The 24,426-nt window shown below is 45.9% G+C and overlaps 1 protein-coding gene across 1 annotated transcript in view; it reads left to right on the top strand.

Annotated features, from left to right (window-relative positions):
• cep192 (centrosomal protein 192) overlaps positions 1-2,592 on the top strand; it is a 30,342-nt gene extending 27,750 nt beyond the window's left edge. The window contains exons 51-52 of the mRNA XM_079228057.1: positions 83-141; positions 1,578-2,592. Coding sequence (XP_079084183.1) covers positions 83-141; positions 1,578-1,710 — 192 coding nt within the window. The 3' untranslated portion in view covers positions 1,711-2,592. The remainder of the gene's footprint in view (positions 1-82; positions 142-1,577) is intronic.
• Positions 2,593-24,426: the final 21,834 nt, after the last annotated feature.

The following is a 24,426-nucleotide window of genomic DNA, read 5'->3' on the forward strand; positions in this document are numbered from 1 at the left end:
TGAATGTAGTAACCCCTAACGACTGTCATGAGCTTTGCATGGATTTGGTATTTGATGTGTGGCTTCTCTAATTGACTTGCAGCTGAAATTTGTAAACCCAACGGCACCGTTCCACATCAAGCATTCCAAATACTCCCTGAGGTGAGTCCAGCGGCCGTCATCCAGACAGACCCTCTTGCTGCTCGTGGTGGCAGCTGGGTAATAAAGTAGCTTGTAATAATGTTTAGTCGGAAATGGTAGCGCAGAGTGACCTGTGTTCCCACTGCGACCGCTCACTGGGAGCTGCTGGGACCAGGAGGACGTTCCTATATGCGGCACCGAGAGGCCTCGGGTGTTTGTCCCTCACTAAGGCCGGTTGTTGCGATCAGAATAACCACGAGCATAGTCAGAAGAACCATTTGTGTCTTGACTTTTTGCATCTCCACTGTTGCCATGCGTTTGCCAGAGCCTGATGCCGTGTTCACACCAAAACAGTTGCGAAATATCCGCGCGTCCAGATTACATGTTAAGTCAATGCACAGACGCGTTAGGTTGCGAAAAAGTGGATTTTTCACCGGGCGTCGCGATGGAGGCGAAACGACGTTGCGAATATTCGCAAATCCGCTTTTTCGCTGCTGTTGAAATATTTCAACTCCAGCGAATAATTCGCCCGACGCGGAGTTGCGAAAGCCAATCAGCGTTGAGAAGCTCCACCCAGCATCACCGCCGTCGAAGTCGAGCTGTGTGCGACTACGGATAATATTATGAACCAGACACGGGGCGGTTGATGTTCCGACGTGTGTGGGACTTCCTCAACAAGTATAAAGCAGAACTAGTGGTTATTTACCTGGTGGATGAAGGAAATAGTAAATGTTTTCACATACATGGAGATAAGCCCCGCCCCCTTCCCCAGAGATGGTTGCGAAAAAACAAATTAACCACATAGAGCGAGTTTTTCACCTGCGGCGCGATATAGGCGAAGTGGCGTTGCGAAAATTCGCAACTGTTTTGGTGTGAACACGGCATGAGTCTGCAGCAGGTGCGTGGTGTGGCTCGTCATGTACTCTCATTTCAACTTTCTTCTTCTAGTTTTTTAACAGTGTTTTAAGGCTATTTTTCATAGGTGGACCATTTTTACATTTTATTGTGAACATTTTCATTCAATTTCATTACGACCCCACATCACAATCGGCTTTGTCATTTTTAGAAAGCATTTTCCTCCAATTATCAGGACATTGTTATGATATGAGAGAAGACTGACCTCTTTGTGAGAACATCCACATCATGACTTTCCACCAATCTGGTTCATCAGCAAGAAGCTTCACACAAATCTGAATGAACGCAGCCAGTTTTAGCCAATCAGAGGCCGGGGGGTGGGGGTGAATCAGCCAAAGTACTGTAAATAAAGATGAACACTTATGCTGGAGTACCGTAGCTTTAAGCTGCATGCCACCGGCCGCCTCTCCATTCATAAAGGAGGTTCTATGTGACAATGCATGTTTCTGATGCCGTGCATGTTGTGTAATCGTGCTCCACATTTCAAATTGAAATAGTTTTCTTAATTCTCCATCTACTCTTGCTCCTTCTGTCCCCGCCAGGGCGCAGCACTATCTGAAGCTGCCCGTCCAGTTCAAGCCCAGTTCTGCAGGCCGACACGCCGGCTTGCTGCTCGTCCAGTGGGAGACGAGTGGAAGTCTTGCTATTCAGCTGACTGCTGAGTCGTTGCCTTGAGTCTGACCCGCCTCATGCTGGCTGGACGCTCCTCACGGGACGGACCAGGCGTGCAAGAGAGGCAAACTGCTATGGATCAAAGAAAAGCCTTCCGCTGCCCGTCTGAAATAAAAAAATAAACCATTGCGTCTCGTTTTGGCCCCCGAAGCCGAATGATTTGTTCCGAGTGGCTCACGATCAGCCTGCACCGCCCTGACAAACCATTAGTTCTGTGAAATGTCCCTTTACTCCGGACCTGGTTTTGCCCGACTGCCAGTCAGGATGCGTTACTTTGAGCTGGCCTCTGGGTCTCGACCCTCATGAAGTCATTTAACAAGACGACATTTAAAGACTCCCTTTGTTCTTCTTCTGTTAAACCAGCCGCGCTTTAGGTTTGTCTACATGTCATCACAGGTCCCTCATCTTCAGTACCTGAGTGGTTTCTATGCCGATCGTCCTCGTCTCGCAGCGCCCGCCTGCACAGCGGCGCCACATGTTGACTTCCCAGCGACCTCCAAGGCTGGTCTCCAGGCGGTCCAGGTGCACTTGGTTCAGCCCGGCTCCATTAGGATGGTTAATGACTGTTATCACGTGCTGAAGGAGTCTCCCTCTGGTGGTTGTTCAGCAGCTCGCCATGGTTACCGTGCCAAAGCGGTGTTAGTCACTCTTCTGGCTCTGGGGCAAATGGCCAAAACTGCTTCACATCAATAATCAGTTTTGGAACTGGAGTATTATGGGAAAACGCACGTAACCGTCATCACTGTTGGTGTCGCTGGTTTCCTCCTCGTAGAGGACTGATCGGAAGCCGTGTGCCGCCACAGGCCGACAGCTCTGACATCCTGAGAGAAACACTTTGCACAAGCTTTAAATAGTAAATAATGTAATATATTGTACGTACACATTTTAAATAAAGTTTTGTGATCAATAACTCGGCTGGCTTTACTCCTTTCAGATCATATTGTCGTCAGAGGACGTTATTGGAAGAAAGTGAATTCTGAAATAAACATGTTCAACAGGTTGGGCTTCCTGTGTCCTGAGGACAATAAAAGAATGCGCACCCAGTGTAAACATTCAGAAAAACACACAAAAACTGTAAATAAAAGATGAGGATTAAACCAGCATGACGTTTTGATGGCATGATGATGATGATGATCAACTTTATTTATATAGCATTTTTCTTAACATTACAAAGTGGTTCACAACAATGCAATAATAGTAATAATGAAGAACAAAGATTAATAAATGGCAGTGAAATAAAAATGTACATAAATCTTTTTTTTCCCGGAGGAGGAATCTTTTAAAGAAGATATTTAAAAGTAGGTAAGGTGAAGCAGAGCCAGTTTGAGGGTCGTGTTTCATAACCTGCAGCATCACAGAAGAAGTCTGTCCTGACATCACAGCAAGGTTCTATTCAATGACTTTAAATCCCTCTGTGATCTGGCGCTGCTTTACATTTAATTAAATGTATTTTGTGGAGCCCAAAATTACAAATTTTCCTCTGAGGGCTTTACAATCTTTACACAGACGACATCCTCTGTCCCGGGACCCCGCATGACGCCTGACTCCTTATTGTATTATAGACTGGGATTTAAACTTTTATCATTTGTACTCCAATGGCTCTATTTACAATTAGTTGTATTTCTCTGTTTGGCATCTTCCAGAAAACAACTGGACTTGAAGAGAAGCAGCTATTTATTCATAATAGTGCTGAACAGTTTGAGGCTGCTATGCGGAACGCGGCCTGCAGGTGTCGTCAAAGCGCCGCCGCTCCTCCCAGGCTGAGCAGCTGACGTGACGTCACGCGACACAGCGCAGCCTTCAGACGCGGAGCGGCGACTCAGCGCGTGAGCGTCAACAGGTAGGACGCCCGCGAGCCGCAGTTACCTGCGCGCGCGCGCGTGTGTGTGTGTGTGTGTGTGTGTGTGCGTGCGTGCGCGCGTGCGTGCGTTATGCTTCCAGCTGTGCCGGAGGCGGCTGTGTTCTGGTGATGCTAGCTGGTGTGTCTGCCCGCTAGAGTGTGTGTGTGTGCGCGCGCGGTGGAAGTTGCTGTTGAGGAGTTGAGCTGTTTCCAAGCTGCGCCAGAAAGCAGCGCTAAACTAACGTGGGGCTAAGTAAGCAGGCTAGCGCGCGCGCGCGCACACACACACACACACACACACACACACACACACACACACACACACACAGTAGAGAGTCTGTCTGGTGTCGTCAGCTGGGAGGCTGTCACTCACGTGTTAGGGAGGAGGGGGACCCGGCATTTCTATGCAAATAAGGCGCGCGCTGCATCTGATGACGTGGCTTCACCTGCGGAGAGGTGGTGCAGAGCTGCGTGTTAAACTGTGTTATATATATATATATATATATATATATATATATATATATATATATATATAAGTTATAACCTCCAGACTTGACTACTGCAACAGCATCCTCTACGGCTCTCCCAACAAAATCCTCAATAAACTCCAAATATGTTCAGAACTCTGCAGCTCGACTGCTCACCTCCACCTGCCGCTACGAACATATCACCCCGGTCCTGCGCAACCTCCACTGGCTCCGGTCAAGTACAGGATAGACTTTTAAATATTACTCGCCACCTACAAAGCCCTAAACAACCTGGCCCTAGTGATGGCGAGCTGAAGCTTTGAAGCTTTCCATCCAATCGGTTTGCTCATGGGCCGAAGCTTCATGGGGCTTCATTTGCTCTACTGCGCCAGGCTTCGAACGTCACCACATACGTCATCGACACAAGCCTCGATACGCGCTTCACCAAAATCTACCTGGATTACTCGACACGCGCATCGGAGCCTCGACACGAAAGGACACATCACTACCTGGCCCCACCCTACCTTTCAGGCCTCCTCCCCCTTCACGCCCCAACCCGTTGCCTCAGGTCCGCCGGTACGAACACTCTGAAGACCATCAGGACCAAGCGCCGGACCTGGGGGGACAGGGCCTTCAGCTGCTGCACCCCCTGGAACCCCACCCATATAACCCTTGCTCCCTACCCTTTACCTCCTAACCCCTGCTCCCTACCCTTCACCTGCTAACCCCTGCTCCCTACCCTTCACCTGCTAACCCCTGCTTCCTATCCTTCACCTGCTAACCCCTGCTTCCTATCCTTCACCTGCTAACCCCTGCTTCCTATCCTTCACCTGCTAACCCCTGCTTCCTATCCTTCACCTGCTAACCCCTGCTTCCTATCCTTCACCTCCTAACCCCTGCTCCCTACCCTTCACCTGCTAACCCCTGCTCCCTACCCTTCACCTCCTAACCCCTGCGTCCTACCCTTCACCTGCTAACCCCTGCTTCCTATCCTTCACCTCCTAACCCTGCTCCCTACCCTTCACCTGCTAACCCTGCTCCCTACCCTTCACCTGCTAACCCCTTGTCTCTGTTTGTCTCTGTCCTATGTAAAGCATCTTTGAGTATTCAGAAAAGCGCTAAATAAAATTAAAGAATTATTATTATTATTATTATTATTATATATTTATGATTTAGCGTCTGCTTGGTGCAGACATTGAGCTGCAGGTAAACCTGAGTCTGCGTCCCTTTTTTTTAATTTGTGCATACACCTTATAACATTAATATGCAGATTTCATGTTTCACTGTTTAATTCAACCTTTATTCACTCACACACACACACACACACACACACACACACACACACACACACACACACACACGCGCACAGAGGTGAACTTCTCCCGCATTTCAAAGTCAGCTCTGGCGGTGGAGTCTAATAATAATAACTTCGTGGGAAAGTTGAGGAGAAAGTCAGCAAGCAGGCCACGTGATTTATTAACCGGAGACGGGTCTACCGGCTGCTCTCAGAGCCAGACGTCCATCTGTCCATTAGCGTTCTGCCTTCTAGTGTGTGTGCGTGTGTGTGTGCGTGCATGTGTGTGCGTGTGTGTGCTTCACCCTTTGCCAATTAGCAGCTTCTCACTTCCCGAGGCGAGAGGCCGAGTGTGTGTGAGACAGAGGGGGAGGCGGTGGACTTGACTGGACTTGTCTGCTGCTGACGGCTCACCCTCAACCTGAACTCTCTCACTCACTCACTCTCACTCACACACACACACACACACACACACACACACACACACACACACACACACACACACACACACACACACACACACAGCTCCAGCCAGTTGCTGATAATACAGCCTTGTCTGTCTCCGAGCTCATGTGACACGCCAGAAAGCACCACGGTATTGTGTCGGTGGAGCGAGAAGGGCAAAGACGAGTGCCAGCCTGCACCAGTGTGTGTGTGTGTGTGTGTGTGTGTGTGTGTGTGTGTGTGTGTGGTTGTGTGGTTGTGTCTCTGTCTGGATTATGTTCACGGAAGAGTGTGTGTCTCCTTGAACAAATACCGTCGGGTATGTAAAAATGATGTAAAACGTGTGGCTTTAAGAGCGGTAGCCGCCTCAGAAAACCCCAAAGCGCCTCGGTCAGAGTCGGTTGAACAGTTTCCTTTCATGTAATAATCCGGAATTGATCATTGGCGCTGCTGTATAATTAATCACGATCATGATCATGAATTAAGTTCATCATGTTTACGCTACCAGCTCCGTTTTCTCGGTCTAATCTTCTGCATCAACTTGGGAGTTTTTTTTTGAGAAACAGCTTGATACCAGATTTCCTTTTTAAGTTATTTGGCAATCCATTAAAAGAATCAGAAAAAAATCCATATCCTTTGAAAAGCATTACAAGCAAGACGTTTCTCACTCCAGAGAAATTCTTAACATTTTCATTACAATTTCACAATTTCCTCGGGCAGTTCGCTGAGTTCCGACCGAACGGATCCGGAATAATGTTGTGCTCGTCAAATGTTGATCAAAGTGTTGCGCGGGAACCCTTAGAGGAACGCATGGTTTTATTTTTAAACCCCAGTTGGAACAACGTGCTAAGTTGATCAAAGAAGAGATTTGCCAAAACATGATGTGTTTTTCTGTGCTGCAGAAGTCCTGCTCTCACGCACTAATCACCACATGGAGCGGCTTTCAGAGGTTTCAGGACGGTAGCGATCCCGTTCGCCTCTACCGGACGTTTCTCGTACACTTCAGAGAAATCAGTCATCAGCCACAATGTACTGCTTACATTTACAATTGGAGAAATAGTGGGCTTGTAAGAACATGGGAATGAATCACGGATACCAATGCAAAAAAAATCTGTCCTTTGGAGTGCTTTTAGACGTATCGTCCTCTGGAGCGTTTTTATACGTATCGTCCTCTAAAGTGTTTTTATACGTATCGTCCTCTAGAGTGTTTTTAGACGTATCGTCCTCTAGAGTGTTTTTATACGTATCGTCCTCTAGAGCGTTTTTATACGTATCGTCCTCTAGAGCGTTTTTATACGTATCGTCCTCTAGAGTGTTTTTATACGTATCGTCCTCTAGAGCGTTTTTATACGTATCGTCCTCTAGAGTGCTTTTAGACGTATCGTCCTCTAAAGTGTTTTTATACGTATCGTCCTCTAGAGTGTTTTTAGACGTATCGTCCTCTAGAGTGTTTTTAGACATATCGTCCTCTAGATCGCTTTTAGACATATCGTCCTCTAGAGTGCTTTTAGACGTATCGTCCTCTGGAGCGTTTTTAGACGTATCGTCCTCTAGATCGCTTTTAGACATATCGTCCTCTAGAGTGTTTTTAGACATATCGTCCTCTAGAGTGTTTTTAGACATATCGTCCTCTAGAGTGTTTTTATACGCATCGTCCTCTGGAGCGTTTTGAAACTTTTCCGTCCTCTGGAACGTTTTTAGACGTATCCGACCTTTGGAGCATTTTTAGACATACCGTCCTCTGAAGCGTTTTTAAACATATCGTCTTCTAGAGTGTTTTTAGACGTATCGTCCTCTGGAGCATTTTGAAACTTTTCTATCCTCTGGAACGTTTTGAAACGTATCATCCTCTGGAACATCTTTAGATGTATCCCTCCTCTTGAGCTTTTTTAGACGTCTCTGTCCTCTGGAGTGTTTTTAAACATATCGCCCTCTAGATCGTTTTTAGACATATCGTCATCTGGAGCGTTTTTAGACGTCTCTGTCCTCTGGAGCATTTTAAACATATCGCCCTCTAGATTGTTTTTAAATGTATCGTCCTCTGGCGTGTTTTTAAATGTATCGTCCTCTAGAGCTTTTTTAGACGTTTCGTCTTCTAGAGCGTTTTTAGACGTTTCGTCTTCTAGAGCGTTTTTAAACATATCGTCCACTGGATTCGTTTTTGGTGCTCTAAAACTGCGGCCTAGTATGGACGCTTAGTGTAAACGTAGCAAAAGATAAGTGTTTTAAAATGGAAAGGTGTGTACTTGGCCTCGGCGTTGTATTAGCTACGTCCTTGATGATATCACTAATTTGAGTTCTAGTATGCTGGTTTGATTTGTGTGAGAGTTGTTGTTTTTTGGGGCCGTAGTTCTCCTTTTAAAAGGAGTTAGCAACGGTAACATACTTGTTGTGTTTTTAAAGTTTAGTTTTACTCTAAAACTCTAAGACTGTTTTAGGCCAATAAATGAAACCAAACCAAATGAAATGGATTTAATGTACATCATAATTACATATGTAACAGTGAAGAGAAACAATATTAATGTATGAATATAACATCACTGTGCAATTGAAAGATTTATATGGATAAATAAGAATGTTGATTAAAATTGAATGTAATACTCATTAATACAATACTAAAACGTATTGGTGGCTAATCAAACATTTCTGTTGACCAACGGTTTTTCCCTGATTCTGGCCCTGTACTCTTACATCAGTTCTGCTATACTGACTGTGTGTTCATGTTATCTGCAGGTCATATTTATCAATGAATCCGTAGGTTGTGGGCTTTACACTGGCGTTCGCGTTTAGCGTAATGCTACCGGATAGCGTGAGCTGTGAACGTGGAATATATTTCGGAATTTTTTGATATTCTTTTGTCATTTTCATCAAAATATTTGATTTTGTTTGGCATTGGTTGTTGAGTTGTGTGTTTGCAGCATGTTTAAATGGATTACTTAGTCTTGTAGCCCAGGATTTGCTGTTTAATATGGTATATGGCACATCATATTCGTTATTGATTCATAAAATAAACACCTTTATTAACACTATGTGAATACATGAACTTCACCTTTTAAGCGTGTTTCCTAGATGATATTTAAACCTTTTTTTTGTCGGGGAGCATTCACTTACTGCTTGAATGTTTTTGATAAAGCTCACCCTTGTTTGTATAGCTTCATTTAACTACAAAGCCTAAGTAGTGCTTTAATAATTCAGTTCAGTTCCTGCAGAGAGAGAGAGCTTTTTCCATTCGACTCAAATTAAACATTTACATGCTTTTTTCACGTGTAGCATTGCAAATTATGAATCTCATTCAAAACTATACAAGATAGTTTCAACAGTCAACATCTCGATCAGTTAAAATGAGCGTTGTCCTCGGATTCCTGAAGCATTTTGAGACATTGTGAGATGAGTTACAGGAAAGGTGTGTGTGTTTGTTTGTGTGAGGTGGATGTAGTACGTGCTACTTGTGCTTCGCTAAGTCCCGCCTCTGGAGCGCAGATATAGCGTCATAGCATCACAGCATAGCGTCAACCAGCCCTGACCATGATCCAACACGGGTATAAAACAGGAGAGGTGACACGCTCTAATAACCTGCCATTCTGGGATGGAACCATAAACTGTAAGAAAGGGACGCCGTCAGCGTGACGTCACCCATTGGTTTGGGGGTCGCCGCATCTTTTTTGCGCTCTTGTGCCGGTCCGAGACGTCCTTTTGGCGCCGTGTTGTCGGGCGGAGCCCTGTAAAGGCTGACATGTTAGCAGCTGTAGTCTCTGCATTATTGATGCAGACTGTGACCGGGCTTTGCGGAGCCATAGGCTAACAACTTGAAAAAAAGAAATCTGAAGGTGGAGTGAACTCCGGCTGAACTCACAGCCCTTTATCAGGAGACGGGGCCTCTCCGCCTCACAGTCTAGCGCAGAGGTTTTTTCAAACCGTGAGCGGAGCGACGACCTGATTCTGGTGACACGACACAAGTTTTCCCGGTGCATTTTAATGAGCCCGGGGTCCCAGGGTGAGACTCAGATGATTAAATCTGGCTCATGGGCCGGAAAGGTTTAAGACAGTCAGCCTTAGATAGGGGCGGAACTGCACTTGGGTTTTTTAAGTGGATACACGGGTTGCATAAGATCTTTCAGGATTGAATTCTGTAATTTGATAGATGACATAATGTGTTTACTTCATCATTTACATGGTCTATGAAGACTATGAATCTCATTAAAACTATACAATTCAGAAGTGGAAATGGCGCTGTCTTTTACCAGAGACTATACAAAGTCACCCTCTGCAACCAATGAACGGAAGTGACCATATTTGGAATGTGCAGGAGTGACATAGAGATGCTGTATACAGCTCTGGCAATCACCGTGTAGCTCCGCCCTAAAGCAAACCCTGCTTTATAGCATAGACTTCTATACAACCAGAGGAGTCGCCCCCTGGTGGACACTAGAGAGAAAGCAGCGTATAGACATGAAGCATATACTTCTATACAACCAGAGGAGTCGCCACCTTGTGGACACTAGAGAGAATGCAGCTTTAACACATAAAGCATAGACTTCTATACAACCAGAGAAGTCACCCCCTGCTGTACACTAGAGAGAATGCAGCTTTAACACATAAATCTTAAACTTCTATACAACCAGAGGAGCCACCCCCTGCTGTACACTAGAGAGAATGCAGCTTTAAGACACTTCCAAATCGGCTTCACTCGGCAGAACGGATCAACCTAAAGGGTGTGTCTGAAAGTGTCTGCATAGCGACAGTGGGAAGGCTTGCATACGGGTCGTGGCTTTGATTGCTACCTCACATTCCCCCCTGATGAAGGTGATCGTGATGTTACTGTGAGCAGGTGAAGTAATCATGTTTACAGTCTTACATTTTTGTTTGTGACATGAGCGATCAGGTTGAGGAGAAAAGTTTGCGCTACAAATATCTTTGCTAGAATTCAAGATTTTAGACAGTGACTGTGGTAATGTGGGGAGGGGATGGGAGATCCCTGACTTGGACTGTGAGCCTCCAACATGCCCCAGATATGAATTTGTCTTACAAGCAGGGTGGAATGGGACATTGCCTGATGTGATGGATCCTTCCAGACCTCCCAGAAAATGTGAAGAAACCCTACGTATTACCGTAAAGAGAGAGATGTGATGTCTTTGCCAACAGTAAGCTGTTACTGTCTCATTTGTGGCGAAATCTCTTTCCTTCGTTAGATGCCGTGAGTCCGGCTGCAGATGCTCTAATTCAACTCGCAGAAAGACAAAAGTAATTTTCATTCATTCATTTCATTCTCATTTCTCACTCATTGTCTGGAAAACCTGGACAAATGAAATTCTACTTCTGGCCCGTTGGTGCGATTCATGTGCACAGATTCCTTTTTTTTGTTTTGTTCCCTACACCTGCGCCTCATATTCTGACTACCTGCCGTGAGCTTGACCGTGACGGCCGTTAGAGCAGAAGCACAGAGGCCGGCTGTGTCTGAAATATAAAATAAGTGGAGCCGCTTCGGAGCCAAGGATGCTCTGACGTCTGTTTTTTATGGATATATATGTTGACCATGACACAATTTAACATGATCTCCTCAAAAAGGGATACAAGAGGTGGAATTGGGTGCGTGAGAGGAAACATGTAATGGTGGTCTAATGGTGTAATAATTAATATTAAACATAATTAAAAAAAATAATTAAGTAGGATTTTTTAATTATAAAAATTCCATCCCTAAATTTAAAATTAAAAACGTACAATTTAATAAATAGATGCACTTCCGGTCCGGCCGCCAGACTGTCTTTTACGTACACACTAGCTAGCCTAGCTTGTGCACCTAACGTCATTTCATTCATTCAGCAACATCCATGAAAATATGTTAAACTGGCTGAAATCGGGGAAGCTGTCAGGTGGGACATCTGAAGCTATCAGTAATAAAAGAGGAGAGGGACAGAGAGAGAGGGAGGAACCGGAGGGAGAGAAACGGAGAGGTGCGTTGGGGAGAGACCGGGAGTCGGAGAAAGAGGAGACGGAGGAGACCGAGAAGGAGGAAGGGATATCACAGACAAACCGGGAGCACAGAGGCCCATCGCGGAGTCAAGGCGAAAAAAGAGGAAACGAGAGTGAGCATCAGACTGGGAAAAAAAGAGGAAATATGATGACAATTGTCTGGGTCTGGGCTTCACTTGGATTGGCGATGCAGATTGCCCGAAGCCACAGTGCATGTTGTGCAGTGAGGTTCTGGCTAACAGCTGTCTGAAGCCTCTTATTTGCACCGCCACCTGAACACCAAGCATGCCAGTGCAAGTCAGAAGCCCCTTACATTTTTTAGATCAAAATTGGAAGAGTTACAAAACAGCCAAAAACAATTGCAGTCTCATTCATGTGTTGGGTCTACACCAGGGATGTGCCACTCTTTGTTCTTTACGTGGCTTACTGTGTTTCAGTGAATAAATGTGAAATGCAATCTGCCTCTGAGCCTGTGTGTGTGTCCTCGCCATCCTTATTGCTCTTTAAAAGTGACGCCTTGTGTAACTGAAATGTATACAGCGGACTAAATCTTGTAACAAACGCCACGCGCGAGCAAACAGTTCTCGCATTGGTCCGATTTTATGCGGCTATAAATAGGCTCTGTTGCGGTTTTTTTTAAGGTTTGGGGGATTGGGGGTGCGTGAACCCGGTCGGGATGTAGAAGGGGGTGCGTGGCCTAAAAAGTTTGGGAACCGCTGGTCTAGAAGATTGGCAGGAAGGATACAGACTATCAAAATGAACGTACTACTATATATTTGTATTTGTTTCAGTGTCCCATATTTCTTCCTAAGTCCTTTTTTAAATCCATTTACAAAGCTGTTTCTTCTTTTATCTGGGCAGGCAAACGTGCAAGAGCAGGAGAGACTTTGCTTCAGAGGAACAGGTCGGTGGGCGGGCTTGGGCTACCAAACTTTATCAGCTACTATTGGGCGGCCAATCTTCATAAAATTACACATTGGTTTATCTCTTTATCTCCCGATTGGAGGCTGACTCCTCCTCTTCGTCTCTCCCATCACTAGTGTGTGGTATCCTCCCTCTTTCTCCCTCTAGATTCACATCTAATACTGTGGTAATACACACACTTAAAATATGGTCACAAATTAGAAAACACTTTGGATGGCTTTCCCTCCCTAAACCAACACCCATCTGCAGTGGCGGTCCTACATGTAATTACGCCCCGGGCGAGCCCCCCCAACCCCCCGCCAGGCAAAAAAAAAAAAAAAAATGTCGGAAAAATATTTTATTTTGAAAAAAGACCGGATACATCCATCTGTGCGTAGCCTCAAACGTAACATCTTGACACATGTCAAGATGTTACAGAGACATAGCTATTTTCGGTAGGTCTCCTGACAGCCTTGCCACCTCAGCGACTCAGGACAATATTATTGCTTTTGCCTCTTTAATTGCCCGTAGGAAGATCCTTCTCTTATGGAAATCTTCACAACCCCCGTCCATCAAAGCATGGTCACATGATATCCTGTTCCTCCTTAAATTGGGGAAAATTAAATTCACTCTTAGAGGGTGCTCTGATAAGTTTTACACTTACTGGAGACCTCTTCTTCGATATTTTGATAAACTTTCTCCTGATGAGGTGTTGTAGTAGCACACCGTGACCTGCTGTTACAGACTCTTTCCTTGGTGCCTGCACGGTCGCCCCCCTGCGCCCCCCTGAGCCTGTGCTTGACCTAATAACAAATACTGAATTCCAGTTACTCTTTCGCTAGTGCAGGTTCTCATTTGCTGAGCCAGGATGCGAGCAGCTATCGTGTATCGTGTATTTTTGCCAGAACCTTTCTTCCACTTGCATTTTGAAGGAAAGTAAAAGTGGTGATTTGCTCGGTCGCGAGTGATTGCCGGCCATTACCAGACCTATTATAACGTATAATCCAACCCTGTTTCCAGCGGTGCCGCAACTCCGGACACAAAATAACCCCAATCAGTTGGCAGGCCTTGTGTGTTCACTCGGCGCCTCTGGCTGCACTTTGCACATTACCTTTGGATGATTTATGTATTCAGGCATTTATTATTTATACATGTAAACACTTGAGTGGTGTTTAATGCAGGCTCTGAGTTCTCAAATGTAAGGCTTAGAAATGTGACATTGTCTCGTTAAACAGATTTTTCATACAAATCAGGCAAATCGGATAAAATATGTTTTTGGAATTTTATTTATGTCTATTTAATTCTTGCTACGAGGGTGCTAACGGACTGAACGTAAGTAGTGGACCCATCGATTTGTGGACAGCCTTGTTTGCCCTGAACCTTGAGTTTGGCATGTTGGCCCTCTTCTTCGCGGTCTAGCTGGGACTGCCGGGTTAGACCACTGCATCTTCCATTCAATCAGATGTTACGGCAGAACCTGTAAAAACGAGCTCTCTACGTGCTTCTTGCTCTGATGGTGTCGTGGTGTTGCAGTCTGTCCGACATGCTGCCGCTTAATCAATTCCAACTTAACATAATGAGTGTCTACATTACAGTTCAACTGATTAGTTACAGTTTATTTCCATCAGCTCATTTCAAATCGCAGACTAATTCTGCCAGTGAATAAATGAGAATTAAATTAAATGAATATCTCATGACTAAAATTACTAAATTGAAAGTACTTTTTTTTTTTTCAAAGGACTTTGCCTGCGAAATTAAATGAACACCAACAATAGCGTGAAGATTAGCAGCGCTAGCGGTTCTGACTCCCACAGACTTCATGTTGCTCTGGAGGCAGAAAATACGACTCGTTACCAGGCAGCTGTGCTAAATGAAGACTGTGTTCCTAAATGAGTCAGTCGCTGTGGGTTGGTGCAGGCCGGCGTAGGCTCAGGTAGGAAGGCGTGTGTTCATGTGAGATAACTGGAGGCTGCCGGAGGTTGGCTGGGGGTCATGGGATGTGTGTGTGTGTGTGTGTGTGTGTGTGTGTGTGTGTGTGTGTGTGTGTGTCACGTCGTGAAGGAGGCACAGCCTCCCAGTCACTGCCAAGACCTTCAAGGATGTTTCCCTGGCTCTGAATCCACCGCTTTAATTGCAGAGAGTCTTTGTGAATACCAAGGGAGGCCACTAACTCACCCCCTTTCTTCTCGTCCCTCACCCTGTCTTTGGCTCGCCTTCTTTTCATGTCCCATTTTTTTTTCCCTTTGTCGTCCTATCAAAGAGCCCGGGGCGTGTTTACATCCTGAACTTGGGAGGGGAGGCGGGGTCTGGGGGGGTGGCATTGTTGGTGGTGATGGTGGTGGATGGTTGTGATGGTGATGGTGGTTATGGTGGTGATGGTGGTGGTGTTGGGGGTGATGGTGGTGGTGGTAGTGTTGGGGGTGATGGTGGTGGTGGTGGTGGTGTTGGGGGTGGTGTTGGGGGTGTTGGGGGTGGTGATGGTGGTGGTGTTGGGGGTGGTGTTGGGGGTGTTGGGGGTGGTGGTGGTGGTGTTGGGGGTGATGGTGGTGGTGGTAGTGTTGGGGGTGATGGTGGTGGTGGTGCTGGTGGTGTTGGGGGTGGTGTTGGGGGTGTTGGGGGTGGTGGTGTTGGGGGTGATGGTGGTGGTGTTGGGGGTGGTGTTGGGGGTGTTGGGGGTGGTGGTGGTGGTGTTGGGGTGATGGTGGTGGTGTTGGGGGTGATGGTGGTGGTGGTGTTGGGGGTGATGGTGGTGGTGTTGGGGGTGATGGTGATGGTGGTGATGGTGGTGGTGTTGGGGGTGATGGTGGTGGTGGTGATGGTGGTGGTGTTGGGGGTGATGGTGGTGGTGTTGGGGGTGATGGTGATGGTGGTGATGGTGGTGGTGTTGGGGGTGATGGTGGTGGTGGTGATGGTGGTGGTGTTGGGGGTGATGGTGGTGGTGTTGGGGGTGATGGTGATGGTGGTGATGGTGGTGGTGTTGGGGGTGATGGTGGTGGTGTTGGGGGTGATGGTGGTGGTGTTGGGGGTTATGGTGGTGGTGTTGGGGGTGATGGTGGTGGTGTTGGGGGTGATGGTGATGGTGATGGTGGTGGTGTTGGGGGTGATGGTGGTGGTGTTGGGGGTTATGGTGGTGGTGTTGGGCGTTATGGTGATGGTGTTGGGGGTGATGGTGGTGATGGTGGTGGTGTTGGGGGTGATGGTGGTGGTGGTGGTGGTGTTGGGGGTGATGGTGTTGGGGGTGATGGTGGTGGTGTTGGGGGTGATGGTGGTGGTGGTGGTGGTGTTGGGGGTGATGGTGTTGGGGGTGATGGTGTTGGGGGTGATGGTGGTGGTGTTGGGGGTGATGGTGATGGTGGTGATGGTGGTGGTGGTGGTGGTGGTGTTGGGGGTGATGGTGTTGGGGGTGATGGTGTTGGGGGTGATGGTGGTGGTGTTGGGGGTGATGGTGATGGTGGTGATGGTGGTGGTGTTGGGGGTTATGGTGGTGGTGTTGGGGGTGATGGTGTTGGGGTGATGGTGGTGGTGTTGGGGGTGATGGTGTTGGGGTGATGGTGGTGGTGTTGGGGGTGATGGTGTTGGTGTTGGGGGTGATGGTGGTGATGGTGGTGGTGTTGGGGGTGATGGTGGTGCTGGTGCTGGTGCGCAGAGCAGCACCCCAAAGTCATTACGAAGGCGGATTGGAGGAGAGTCACATTTCCAGGCAGCCTTTTGTGTTGTTGGCTGAATTGTTCTTTAGCCTCATCACTCGTCTATTGATAGAAATCATGATCAAGACATTTAATCTTTGCAAAGAGGAACAGAGTCAGAAACACAACATGGTGTCAGTTGCGTATCCTGGACTGCTCCATGAATGAGCAGAGAGTTACCTCTTAAATACATTAATGACACAATCACAGAAGCTCTCATGACGTCTTCAGATTGGCTTGCATCGGCATGGTCATGATAACAAGGAACACCAGGTTCTTCACATGGAGACATGTAGGCATCCACAGTCTCAGGACTATCAGAAGGTCACTGTTAAAGCATATGTATGTTTTAAATGAGAAGCCACAAGCCTTTACACAGTATATGATTAATAATATAACTGTGAAACAGTAGTTGATTAAGAGTAAATAAGTTTTTCTTCTAACATTTCCCTCATTTTTATACTAAGTATAACAATTTATTTGAAAGGATCAGTCAAACATTCTACAGACACCTCCCCCTCCACCAGCAACATGTCTAAATGCCATTCCATTCTGCATAATTTATCCAATCAACCCTATTTTATTGTTTCCACCAGAGGAATATTGACGCGAACCCTGCTACAGTTTGATTCTGTGTGATGTCGTCACATTAACCCATTCAGGGTCCCCACCAGAGTTCCTTCAAAGAAGTATCTAGTGAAACAAGTGTAGTTTGCAGCTCAGGGTGAGAAATAGGGCGATGCTGGGTCATTCTACTGGAAAGGCGGCACAACGTCTGTTACATTGGGGGAGGAGAATAGATGTAGGACGCAGTGAACCTGGCCTCTAGTGTTTAGAGTCTCAGTCAGTATGTAGTTCTGTTGAGATAAGTTACCTCGTCTGCATCTGTACTGCTCGGAGCGGTGGTGACATTATCATCAATAGTTGTTTTTGTGGTTGTGACTGGTCTGATTTAGGCCTTCTCTGGAAATTGATTTACCCTCATTTTGAGAAAAAGTTTGGACATCCTGTCCAATGTTATCAACAGATAGTGTATACTCCCCTGAATCCCTTAGACTATTTAACTTATTTATTGTTCCTCTAATAGCATAAACCTGGTAGTCTAATCAGATGCCCCTGCAAGTGTTTCCCACTGAAGCCCTGCCTTACAGACACCACTAAGCCTCCTATATGCTGTTAGTATCTTCACTGCTTTCAGACAAATACTCATATTGAATTCAAATCCCTGTTTACCCAGACTTCACATAAGAGGTGCTTGGTATCCGTCATTTAAGGTTCATCAGCGGCAAAACTCTGCAGACAATTGGTTCACTTTCTGCAGTGTTTGCAAAATAAATATTTATTTCCATCAAACTAAATTATTATATATTTTTAAGTAATTAGCATAGTCATATGCAGTAAAAACTTCTTTTATTCATTAGTCTTGCTGACTAGGGACAGTGAACAATGATATTTCACCTCTGTCCCAGATACAGCAGCTAAGTGTGTTAAGACCTTGTTTACAAAATGTGTGGCGTTATCACAGTAAATTATTTCTTAGTGTAACCCGAACCTCGGTATTATGTCTTTCGTCAAGGCTTCTGCCACCACTGTTAAAGCATCTGATGAATTAGTTGAACATACTTCAACCTATTTTGAAAACCTTATTTTATAATCGTTTAGACAATATGTATTCCCCTCACATTGGTTGAGTTCAATAGAATTCATGCAAATGTACTGAAATGGATATTCTGGTTCAAGCAATTTCTTTTTTATTTGAGTGATTAGTAAAGCATATGCTTTAAACACCTTAAAGCCATATGCATTAAACACCTTCCTAGATACCCTCCCTATGCTTTAACAGGAGAGTAGGTCAAATGTGAAGCCACAAGCCTTTACACAGTATTTGATTAATAATATAACTGTGAAACAGTAGTTGATTAAGAGTAAATAAGTTTTTCTTCTAACATCTATTAAAGCAGGAGACGAGCTCTGACTTTTATGTTGCTGAGTCACTTCTGGTCAGTTTGTGTGGTCACAGTTTTTCACTTAAAAAAAAGTTTGGTCAGACAACTAGTTGGTAAACAACCGTAACTGGCTAACAGCTAATATGCTAGCCAGCCAGAAAATGCACATCTGCTACACTTTTCCCTCCAAAATTCAGGGTTTTTTAAATGCGGGAAAGACCCGCACAGAAAGCGCCAATCTTTCTTAAAACAAATCAAAATGTCTGACTCATTGGGAACAATGTTGAAGTGCTGCTTGGACGGAGACGGTCACCGATCAGAGCCGATAAATACCTGATAAACATCCTGGGCAGTAGGCAGCACAGCTCCTCTGTCAGACACTCAGAGGCTGTTAATGCATTTTTAAAACAAACGGTACCTCGAAGTCTCGTTGGAGGGTCCCTCCCCCTCAGCGGCGGCTCTAAAACGCTACGACTCAAGCTAGCAGGTTATTTTGTCCAGTTGGAGGTAGCTAGCTGGCAAACGCACCCGCGGATCTCAAACCCTTTTCACCAAGAATTAGCTACACCATGCTACTTCGTGTGAGAGTAAGAGTGAGAGAGAGTGTGTGTGAGAGAGAGAGTGTGTGTGTGAGAGAGAGAGTGAGAGAGAGAGAGAGAGAGTGATGCCACTGGTTTGTGCAGAGCACTGCAGTCTTGTCTTGCCTTTTTTTCTGAGGTTGGCACCTGGCCAACTGTGACAGGACTTTCTGAGGCGTCAAGTCGAACACAACGCACGCGCACAGACACACACACACACACACACACACACACACACACACACACACACACACACACACACACACACACACACACACTCAGATGTATGAGGTGATGGGAATGCCATAAATCAGTCAGAGAGGCTGAAATGAGCTTAGTGCCACCAGAGGGGTGTGTGCTCTTCAGCGCCGTGTGCACTATAAAATCCCATGGACTATAAAAGCCGATCTGTTGCGTGGAACCCCCCCCCTCTCCTCCCCACACACACACACACACACACACACACACACACACACACACACACACACACACACACACACACACACGTGCCATCTGACTTTCTGTCTCTGTTTTTGCAGTCTATCTTTTCTATCTTATCTATCTGTTTAGCTTCTCTGTCTCTTATTCGCCGAGTTTCCATCCAAGTATTATTATGTAAATCATGATATATCAAGTTGTTACAGCTGATAGTTTTTTTTGCTGATAAAGGATTCCTTATCACAGCAGCACAGTAAAAGTAGTAAAGTAAAAGTAAAAGACGCCTGTCTTTTCCAGAAGTTTGAGCAGCATCTGGCGGCTGCTCGTCTTAAATGTTCATGTGTTTGTCCTTTATGGCATTCCCTAAATGTCGGGCAGCCATGTCCGGTGACCCTGCCGCGAGTCGGTGCATATTGTTCAGCCACTTCATCCCAGCAGACGGAAGCTAATTCACATTCCCCTTCGCGGTGGAGGGATTAGGACCTGTTTGTCCGTCCATCTGTCTCACATCGCTTGTCACACATGATTTAGGATTTGGACTAAGTTGGAGCCAAGGGCATATCATTATTCACTCTCAATCATGTTGGTTACATGCTGCCATGCCGCCTAATGTAATGTAAAGCTTTGTTAATCACATGGCGGCAGCAGTTTATTTAGCCCTCTAAGAGCCGCAGCGTTACTGTCTTCAAGAGGCTGTAGAGCCTTCAAGCTGGTACCATATGAAACTAGGCCCCTCTTCACAGAATGCACACTTATCATAATCACATGCAGTTTGGGGCCAAACAAAACATGCATTCCTTTGCATGTAGTATACATGTGTTACTTTGGCCTATTCTAAAAATGGTGCATTTGCATATCTCTGCACAGCGGGGCTCCCTAAACAGTCTTGGAATTGCATAAATTGGAATGGAAAGCTGAGACTCTTGTGGCGCCAATGAGCCCCAATATATTCATGTGTGATGATGTCAGTAGTGAGACCATTGTTTGAAAGTAGTAGTCACTGTGTAACATGACCTGTTGTGACCTCTTGGACATGCACAGCCTCATGAAACCGTACAAACACAAACCAGAGACCTTCAGAGCATGGCTCTCCCAGCTTTATCGACAGATTCTGAGCAGTTTCCAGAACGGAAGCGCTCATCATCCAATCGGCAAAATGTTTGCCGTTGCAGAATTATTTGTCATCTCTATTTATATTATTTACTAGAACAACTTGACACACACGGCTGACCGCGTGCGTCATGTTACTCATCATACTCCCAGCTTTCACGTAGGTTTTCCTTCCACCAGTCAGCGACAAATGAAAGTAGTTATCCGGTGGCATTCGGGCTCCAGCCGACTCCGGCCCAAAGAGTGCAGCAGCAGTGTTCAGTCGTATGTGAGTCGCTGCTCAACCCTCTATAGTTGCTGGCTGCAGACTCGTTGTGTGGATATCTGGCTGCTTCTTCTTCTCGGCTGAAGAAACTCTGTTTAGCATAAACATTCTCAAACTGGTGACATCAAGTTGAGCCAAAAACCTGACTGGATCGTAATGCCAATTTTCTTTTACCACAAGATGTCGCACTTGACTCGGCAGCCTTTTCATACTCATCACACTCGTTTTTTTTCTAGAAGGTCAGAAATCTATTGGCCTAAATCTGATTGCGGCAGTTCATTTTTTTCTTGCCCTAATAAATAAACTTTTCTATTTTGCCAGAACGTCTCATAATGACGTCTCAAGTCAAAGGTATTAACTCGTCCACCGCACGGTACCAGCAGAACCGGAAATCGACCGAACTTCAGGCCAGTTACAATGGTCATTGGTTCTTAGTTGCCTGCCTCACCAAAGCCCTTCTTGTTCAGTGCTATGTGTTGAGTGTCTATGGATGGCTATGTTGGGATTTTGGTGTTGGTTTCAAACTTTGTTTCATTTCACAATCCGAGCAGGTTCTGTTAGGCGTGCCCCCTTAGCTAGTGTCTCTAGCTGCTCTGATTTCCTTTCTTTTGATCAAACCCTCAGCGGTCATCTCCTCTGTGGCGTTAATACCCTGCGAATCAGACCACACCAGAATAGATCAGCTCAGTTTGGTGCGGACCAGAAATACCTCACGCCGTGGTTAGCCATGCCCAGTCCGTGGTCAGCATTGCACAGTCCGTGTGTGTGTGTGTGTGTGTGCGTGCACGCTCCAGCAGCATATGGCAGGAACATGCTGTCAGGGGAGCTTGTCTCCTGGCCCGGCCGGCCCTGGACCAGATGGCGGCACGCTGGGCCCCCACGAAGAGCAACTGTGCTGCTTAAGATCCCGAGCCCCTCTCCGTCCACTTACCTTGGCTCCTCCTGTCTGCCCATTGGCCTCTTTTCCCTGGAGCGCCTCCTCACATGCCAGGGCTCCTCTGTATGCCAGTGGACTCTTGATTGAATTTGGTTACCATACAGGCTGAATGGGAGAGGACGTGATAAACAAAATGCACCCTGTTGTAAGGCTGGGCGGTATACCGGTTGAACCTATATACCGGTTTCAGTTTTCCGTACGGTATGAATTTTTCATATACCGTCATACCGGTCGCTGCTGTTTGGCAGCAACAACATTTATTGTTCACAGCTTGAAGCTGAAGGAGCAGCGGACCGAGCTACTTGTGTCTCATGTTAACTCACTTGACTCATGGTGTGCAAGAAATGACATCGCCAAAAGGCATGCTGGGTAAATAACACCGCCCACACAGAAAGACTTTTCTTGTGCAGGAAGAAGTCTTTTCCTGTGCAGCAAAGTGGGCGGGCTTTACCCATCATGCATTTTGGCGATGTCATGTCTTGCACACCCTGAGTCAACTTCTATCCGTGAGACGTAAGTAGCTCAGACCGCTGTACATGATCTGTGACGGTAAACATTAAATGTTGCTGCCGACAATAGTCGTTATGGCCGCGTATGCGCCACTAATATCAAGGGATTCCCCTGGGTCCTAAATCCCTCCATGTTTAATCCAATCAAAACAGCTGCTGGCCAGTTGTGAGTGGTGAATAACGATGGCGGTCCTTTTTGGCGTCAATAAATTAATGTGTTTATTTGGAAAAAAAAATACCGTGATAGAACGTGAAACCGCCAGAATCTTAAAAAGTACCATGATATGAATTTTTGGCCATACCGCCCAGCCCTACCCTGTTGTCATGGTTTGATCGCTCACCTGCGGCCGCTTGGGATTCAGCTGATAACACGAGCATTCAGTACTTGCTAAACAGTTGTGGCAACATACAACCCTTGAAAGTGTTGTTGTACTGCACTGGAGAGTTTCCTTACACCACATGAAAACATTTTATCTATCCTCAAAAGAAATCTTGAGAAGTTCATGATGGGAATTTCAGCCATATGGTCCAGTCCTACTGGCTGTTAAATTGGTCTGATATGACACCCCAGTAAACATGTTATTTCTGAGCCTTTGTGTTGTTGTTTACGCTCCCCGCTTGTCCTGGTAATGGGCCAATGAACCTACCGCTGTGATCACACTCTCGGTATCTCCAGAGCGTAGACAGGCCCGTCTGTGTTGTTCACATATTTCAATCTGTGCTGTAGACCAGTGGTTCTCAACTGGTCTGGGTGCGAGACCCACCATCACCCCAAATCGAGGAAAATGTTCAACTTCTCAAATTGATTTAATAAAAAGATGTAGCAGTTTAAACCTGAGATAGTACAGGATATCACAGATTGCAGGAACAAAAACTAGTTAGAAACATAGTCGATTAGTTACGACCCAACTGAAAACGGGTCCACGACCCAGAAATGAGATTCACTGATGTAGACCATGCAGGCTTTCTGGGCGACGCCGTACAACTGCACTGTTGGTTGTGGTTCAAAGGATGGACCATCACCGTGGCAGGGTTTCTACTGACCACCAGGGGGCGACTTCTCTGGTTGTATAGAAGTATATGCTTCATGTGTTGAAGCTGCATTCTCTCTCTTGGCCACCAGGGGTGACTCCTCTGGTTGTATAGAAGTTGTAATGTTTTTTAAGCTTAGTTTGTCACATGTGGACTTGCACATCTATGTAAAATTAGTTGTTAATGTGTAGATTACAATGCATGAAATATGATAATTAATAAGGGATATTATTATGAAGGATTTGTGATTGTATGCATATTAAGGTCATTTTTATTACTGTGTAATGAGGTCCATGTGTACATTGCAATGCTTAAAATAGATTATTGTTTCAGGTCACAGAGTCACTAGTTTGCTGAGGTCACATGAACTCTGTATTGCAGAGGTCATTTACACACAGACAGTGGTTGAGGGTTTTACAAAGGAGCATTTGGTCTTAAGGAACAAAGAGAATGGACCACCTGTGGTTCGTCCTGTGGTTTATGACACGAGCTAAGGAACTGGAGGGGGATTCGAGCCAGCCGAGATGAAAGGTTTCTGGGGAAGGATGACTGTAGGCTGAAGTAAGATTCTCATAAGTTGTAACATATAGAACTGAATAACAATTCCTTCTAAGTCAAATATTGCGTTAGCAAACACAGGAGGGCGGAGTGAGGACTTCAGGTACCGGAAAACATGAATGTTATGGAGCCATCTTCAAAACCTGCGCCAAAGAGAGACTCCGCCCCTGTGGGACTTTTAGCCAATCGCATGCCGTAGATTTGAACCAATGAGGCGAATGAGCTGGGATGTAGATTGTAGATTCCTGTTCGAGGTCTTTGAGCTGAAGCGAGACAAGAACGGTCTGTGGAGCGGAAGCTCGGAGACCCTCAGCTGAGTCTATGTACACTGTATCACCATTTGAACTTTAATTAAACCGCACACAGGGTTCTACGAATACTTTTCAAAGTATATGCTTCATGTGTTAAAGCTGCATTCTCTCTCCTGGCCACCAGGGGGCAGCGACTCTGGTTGTATAGAAGTATATGCTTCATGTGTTAAAGCTGCACTCTCTCTCCTGGCCACCAGGGGCGACTCCTCTGGTTGTATAGAAGTCTATGCTTCATGTGTTAAAGCTGCATTCTCTCTCCTGGCCACCAGTGGGTGACTCCTCCGGTTGTATAGAAGTCTATGCTTCAGGTGTTAAAGCTGCAAAACCTCTCCCAACTCGACTCCAGGTTGAAAAGGGTGATGCACCATTCACATCGAGACAACATAGCACTCCTTTTATACGATCCATATTCCATATGCAGGCCTCTTCAT

Source organism: Taurulus bubalis (assembly GCF_910589615.1).
Source record: "Taurulus bubalis genome assembly, chromosome: 12".
In the NCBI taxonomy this organism is placed as follows: domain Eukaryota; kingdom Metazoa; phylum Chordata; class Actinopteri; order Perciformes; family Cottidae; genus Taurulus; species Taurulus bubalis.